This window comes from Marmota flaviventris, chromosome 10 (assembly GCF_047511675.1).
Source record: "Marmota flaviventris isolate mMarFla1 chromosome 10, mMarFla1.hap1, whole genome shotgun sequence".
Taxonomy (NCBI): Eukaryota; Metazoa; Chordata; class Mammalia; order Rodentia; family Sciuridae; genus Marmota; species Marmota flaviventris.
The window spans coordinates 14572125-14578757 of NC_092507.1; the positions used below are offsets into that span (position 1 = coordinate 14572125).

At 53.0% G+C, this 6633-nt stretch overlaps 1 protein-coding gene across 1 annotated transcript; it reads left to right on the forward strand.

The window, feature by feature from the left end:
• The first annotated feature begins 2415 nt into the window (after positions 1–2415).
• Pla2g5 (phospholipase A2 group V) lies at positions 2416–6423 on the forward strand. The gene is made up of 4 exons (XM_027936961.2): positions 2416–2455; positions 3607–3751; positions 6061–6167; positions 6299–6423. The coding sequence occupies exons 1-4, from the start codon at positions 2416–2418 to the stop codon at positions 6421–6423; spliced, it is 417 nt and encodes a 138-aa protein (XP_027792762.2).
• Positions 6424–6633: the final 210 nt, after the last annotated feature.

Genomic DNA, 6633 nt, shown 5'->3' on the forward strand with positions numbered 1-6633 from the left:
CTCCCCAAGGGCCTGCCTTGGGCTCCAGCAATGGTCCTGGATCCAGGGCAGCTGTTTGGAGGCTGCTCTGAGCCTCTGCAAATGAACCTAGTCTGGCTCACAGTTGCAGGGGCGCCTGCTGCCCCTCACCCCTGGAGCCTGCAGCCCGCAGAGCTCTAACCCTGCGTGGGTGTCGGTTTCATTCAGGTGTGGAAAGCAATGCCATGCAAGAGTGTGTTCTGTACAGTGTCCAGGAGGAGAGGTCCTGCAGGGTCACGCAGGGCCACGTGGAGCAGTGCCAGCATGGGCCCAGATGCACAATTTCACCACGGTTCAGGCTTGTCTTGTTTGAATCATTTCCGCGGCTTCCCCAGCTGTCCAAAACCTGGCCTGGGGGGACATGGGGACATGTGAGCCTTAGGTAAGATAGGTGCTGGGTCCAGGCTTTGGGTTGGTGGGTTTGCATGTGAAAGGCGTCCCCGCAGGGGTGGAGGTTGAGGCCTCTAGGAATTAGCTACCCCAGGAGGGACAGTCCCACCTGGTCAGCAGGGCTCCCAAGATGTCAAAGCATCCTAAAAGAAAATACAATGCATGTTTAACACACAGGGCTTGCTCAGAGGCAGGGGAGTGGCCAGTCAAAGGAGGAGATGCTCCGTTTGGGCGATTCATTTCACCTGCCTGAGCGTCAATTTCCAGAATCTATAAAACCAACCACTGTTATTCACTCATTAAACTATAACTGTTTAAGGGGACAGATGGCCAGTTTAACAATGTCTACCTGCCAAGGCCACTGGTGGGTTTGAGGAGACAGTGGACGGTACCTGCATGTCAGAGGCATCCAGAGGGTCAGTTACCACTGGACCCCTTCCTCGGTTCCAAGAGCAGCAGAGAAGATTGACGTGAAAGGGAGGGTCTAGGGCCGTTTTCCTCGGCTGTTTGGAGCCTCGGAGTGGAGGCTGAGGATGGACAGAATGTTGAGGAATGTTCTTGGAGCTCAGAGGAGCTGCTGGACAAATGCCAGCCTGGTAGCCAGGAGCCACCGGGACCTGGAGCTGAGTGTTTGGAGGCTGGGCCCGGGGAGGTGGCAGGGGCTCAGCCAGAACCCTGGCTCAAGGGACCCTTCAACTCAGGGACTTGGAGACAACATGGCAAGTAGGGGGAGTCCTGACCACAGGCCAGGCAAGCAGCTGTGGGTGAACAGGGACTTTGGATCCTGGGAGGGGCGAGAAGCAGGCAGCCGAGGTAGGAGATCTCTGTGAGAGACCCAAGCAGAGGCAGGCAGTGGCCGGAGAGGGGGAATTTCCTCCGCCTTTTGGCTGTGACTGCTTTTGAACTCCGGCCAATGGCGGGTGTTTTTGCCAAAGACGGTTCTAAGGAAATCTTAGGAAGCGCTGGGATGTTGGCGCGTTTGCCCCCTGGAAGGGAGCCCTGCAGCTCAGGGAAGGGCACTGGGCCTGGGCTCGCTTCTCGCCCCTGCTCCGCGCTGGCTGCATGATCTCTGGCCAGTTCCTAGAGCTTTCTGAGCCTCGGTTTCCCACTGGCACATAGGGACAATGAAACCTTCAGCGCTGTCACAAGCACCAAGTCCTCTTATTCAGAAGGTAGACAGAGTGCCTGGGCCCAGGGGAAAGTTTTATGTTTAAATTCCTTTAAAATCAGGAGAATAATTAAGAAAATAATAATGAACCCAACCTAGTTTATGTTTGTCCATGAGAGCAGCTGGCAGATACAGTCCCGTGTGGTTGGTTTGTTTATCTGGAGGAAGGGGCTTGCCTCCACAAAACCACCAGGGGGCCCGGAAAGCCCCTGCGCCTCCTGGGTGCTGGGCTCCGTTCCTGAGCACGCATCCTGGGCTGGGGCACTCTTTCCAGGGCTGAGCTAGAAGGATCAGTTGTCACCTTCTGCCCTCAGAGAACCAGCAGGAAAGAGCCCTGATAACTGGGGACAGAAGCCTGGGGAGATGCCAGGGAACAAGATGTGGACACCAGCCCCCTGTGCCCTTGGCGCCCACCACTCTGTGTCCAGGGTTCTGTCCTCCTTCTCCATGGCTCTCCAGGTTAAGCTAGTCCCTGCCCTTCAACTCATGCCACCCAACCTCCACTTGAGTCCTACCCATTTCCCTGGGTGCTGTTGGACATCTCTGCCATGTGGGCAAGTGCGTCCAGTGACTCGTGATGGGAGAGTTCTCGGCCACCTCTGATGGGGACAATGTCCCCACCAATCCTTCCATTAATGGCTCCTGTCTCCAGGACCAACTCCTGGAGTCTTGTCTCGTCCTTTCTGGCTGGAGTGGTCTGCTTATCTGTTGATTGCCCACCCCAAGGTGGGAGCAGGGGAATGGGTACACCTGGTGGGAGCCGAGAGGGGTCTGCTGGGCCCCAGGGCATGGCCTGCTGCACATGTCGTGGGCTGTGTTTCTTTTCCAGAACCTCAGAGATGAAGGGGCTCCTCACACTGGCTTGGTTCCTGGCTTATGGTAAGTGCTGGCCCCATGTCCTCTGAGTGACCCCCTTGGAGTGCAAGGCCAGTCTTGAGCTCCTAGACCCTGGCATTTGCATCCAGCTCTGCTTTTACTGCGCTGATGTGGATGCAGCGAGCGCCTCCACCTCCCTGGGCCTCCACTTCCTTGTCTAATGGAGGACGATGGTGCGGACAGCCGGGCTGCGACAGAATTCAGAGGTTGAACGTGTGAGGTTGTGAGCATGAAGATGGGCAGCTTGCAAATATGGGAGGAGAAGTTGTTTTTTCCTGGGATGCAAAATAAAATGAGGCCAAAACAAAGAGACCAAAGTGGAACCCAAGACCCTTATTGAAATAGTCCAGCCCATGATTCCCGGGCCATTCTCTGCTCGACCTGTCCAGGTCCTCTGCAGACCCTGCTCTTGGCACCCCCTCAACTTGGAGGTGATCACATACCTGGCTTTAAGCTTGGCCACAACCCTGTGACCCTGCACACAGCCCTGACAGGCAGTCCTGCTCTTCGATGTCTTTCCCGATCTCTGGGGACCCCAGGAGGAACCACACTTGGCGCAGGGAGGGGAGAGAGCCTCCTGGACCAGCCAGGATGCTTTTCCTTCTGGCCTCAGGGGAAACCCCAGGTTCCCAATTGGTGAGATGAAGGAGCTGGCTTCAGTGATTTCCAAGGGTCCCACCCTCTCTTGTGTTTTAAAAGGTGTTAGAGAAAGGGGATGAGGAAGAAGGGACATCAAAAGAGGGACAGGAAGCTCATGTCTGCTTGCTTTGTACAGATACCGTGTGAATTATACCCAATATGTCTCAGTCCCTTATGATGCGTCTGCCACTGTGCTCAGAATTTATACTGTATCTTGCCAACTCCAAGAGGTAGGTGCTAATTTTAGGCCCCCATTTTCCAGATGAGGAAACTAAAACATGAAGAGATGAAGAGGCCTTTTCAATCCTATATTCAAATTAGTGTCTGGGCCAGAATTTGAACCCAAGTCTGCTTATTTTCTAAGCCCGACTCTTCTCCACTTCTCCATGCTGCCTGCCCTTCCCCACCTCGCACCCTCCAGCTAATTAGGAGAATAAAAGGGGGTGGGAGAAAGAGCAAGAGATGCTGGGAACAGGCCACAGCAGTGTCACCTGGGGACATGGGCTGTCTTTCAGGTGTGCCTGCCGTGCCAGGGGGCTTGCTGGACCTGAAGTCCATGATCGAGAAGGTGACTGGCAAGAATGCCCTGAAGAACTACGGCTTCTACGGCTGTTACTGTGGCTGGGGCGGCCGAGGAACTCCCAAGGATGGCACTGACTGGTGAGCTGATTGTCACTAGTGCCACTGAGGCTCTGGGCTCTGCACCCACATCAGCGAATTCAATTCCATGTCTGGCAAGGGCCAGGGCCTCAGTTCCTCCCACTGAGGCCTCTCCCAGCATGCTTGGGCTTCCTCACAGCATGGTGGCTCTTGAGTTCTAAGAAAGAATGATCCCAAACTGCAAAGCAAAAACACAAAAAGGATGGCATATTTACCAACAACCTCAGAAATTACACAATGTCACTTACGCTGTCCCTTTGGATGAGGCTGCCACAAAGCTTTTAAGAAGTACAAGTTACAATTAGGCATGAAGAATAAATTCTGATATTCCAAGTGACACAGCAGGTTGACCATGGTTAGTAACATAGTAGACATTTCAAAATAGCTGGAAGGGGGGTGGGGTTTCTCATGGCCTTACCACACAGGAATGCTGGCTGTCTGAGGAGAGGGATATGTTACTTACCCTGATTTGATCATTGCATATTATATACATGTATCAAATTACCACATTGTGGGTGCAGTTGTTATGTGCCAATCAAAGAGAAAGAAGAAAGCTGGCCACAGTGGTGGATGCCTATAATCCCAGTGACTCGGGAGGCTGAGCAGGAGGATTGCAAGTAGGAGACCAGCCTTAGCAGCTTAGCAAGACCCTGTCTCAAAACAAAAAATAAAAACGGCTGGAAAGAGGGGAACTAGGGTCCACCTCTTAATTGGGAAGTGTCGATCCTAGAAGAATGTGTGAGAAGGAGAAACTCAACTTATGGAGTTAACAATCCTGATACCCATGAATGGCGGGTGGTGGCTGGAGTCGAGCCCCTCGCTATTGGAGTGGAGTTTATAGACAAGACAGAGAGGTGCTAGTATGGGCCATGTGGTAATGGATTTGAGCTGGAGACATCAGTGTGGGCTCCGTTTACCTTCACATAGATGTGGATGGCTCCATACAGGAATATGGGATGATGTGTGTATCTAGACACGTTCGTCTGAACATATATTTTTGCCCCGCAACAAGCACACCTCGAGCCTCGATCTGGCTTCTCGTGCCATTCTTCATTAAGAGGAATCAAAGCTTTTGGAAGAAGTAGCTAGTCCTATCGGGCAGGAAATGTACAAGATGAGGCTGTAGCTGCTTGTAGTGCCAAGAAGAATGAATCAAACAAAACAAAGCCCCACGTCAACAGGAACATGTCAGAGGAGTACAGAAGTCATACTACTAGTAACAATATGTTAGTAACTGGGGAAACTGGGTGTTTTGCCTGTATGGTCACAATTTTTCTGCAAATCAAAAAAAAATTAAATGCAACCTAGCTGCGTTTAACAAACTAGAGATTATTTTTTTTTGCTCAGACAACAGTTCCGTGCAAATCACGTGCTGATTGAGGGGCCCAGACCCCTCCCATCTATGGCATGGCCATCTTCTGTGGCTGCAGGGTCTTCAGCTGGTTCATCTCCATTGAGTCAAAGGTGGAGAAAGAGAAGAAAGTGGAAGGCAGGTGGGAGGTTCTCCTGGGGTGTGGAAGCCACCTGCAGCACTTCCACCCACATTCTCCAGGCCACACCTACCTGCAAGAGGGCCTGAGAAGTGTCCTCTTACTGTGAGCTCAGTAGGCAAACACAGGTCAGGAAAATGGCCAGTGGCATCCGTAGTGGAGGAGAGGGAAGTACTCAGCCATGGTACCAGGTCCTGTTACTATATCCACTTAGGCGACCTCTGCAAAAGGGACATGATCACGCTTGTGCACCAGTTAGGGATGTCAACCGAAATAACATTCAGAGTCACCAAAGAATAGCAGTATTGATTTGGGAACAGCCGAGAATTGCAGAGGGAGTTCCTGTGCCCTGGTAAACTACAGGCAGATCTAGAAGGTTGCCGCACGGGAAGCTTTTATTAGCAGAAAAGGGGGAAATTGACATGAGCTGCTTGGATACAAAGCTCACAGGTGTTGGGGGCCCTGGGCAGGAGCTGGCTTCAGCTCGCTGCTGGAGGTGCCTTGCTGAGCACACACTCTGTCCAGAGTGTCTTCTCTGAACTGTCCCAGGCTTAAAGAATGCCGAACATAAACTTTGTTCCAGTGATCCGTGTGCGTGCAAGCAAGCTGCACCAGGCATGGGGCACACGAAGGACAGGGGGGACTTCTCTTGGGGTTTTAGAAAGTCCTTAGAACAGACAGACAGGCCGACAGGGGTCCTCCCCCCAGCTCTAATTTTGTCCACGCTTGACAAGACCCATTTCTATTTGGTATCTTTCCCAGGGACGAGGGGTCAGAAGGTTCCCCCTCACTCAGGGTCCGAGTCTCTCGCCTTGGCAGGTGCTGTTGGATGCATGACCGCTGCTATGGGCGGCTGGAGGACGAGGGCTGTGGCATCCGGACACAGTCATACCAGTACCGATTCACGCGGGGCCTGGTCATCTGTGGTAAGGTTGCGGCTCCCATTCAAGCCTGGGACTCTCCTGCCTCTGAGTTCAGCTCCCCTTGGAGCAAGTCAGTATTTATTGGTAGAGTGGATCCTTCGGTCCTCATTGTGATTTAGTGTGGTCTTTTGCAGAACACGGGCCCTTCTGTCAAGTGGGTCTCTGTGCCTGTGACCGGAAGCTTGTCTACTGCCTGAAGAGAAACCTCTGGAGCTACAACCCTCATTACCAGTACTTCCCCAACATCTTCTGCTCCTAGCTGCCCTCGGTGGGCTCCTCCCCAGTGGGGACATTTCTGTCCTCTCCTGCAGCGGAGTGCCCTCTCTGCTGGGTCCTGACAGCTGCTCCCAGGTCTCATTCTTTCTCCATGCTCCACTGGGCCTGGAAGAGCCCCGGGTTTCCTGTCCCCCAGAGAGTCCCAAGAGAATGTTCTAGAACTCTCGGCAAGGCCCCAAGGTCCCTGGGCCTC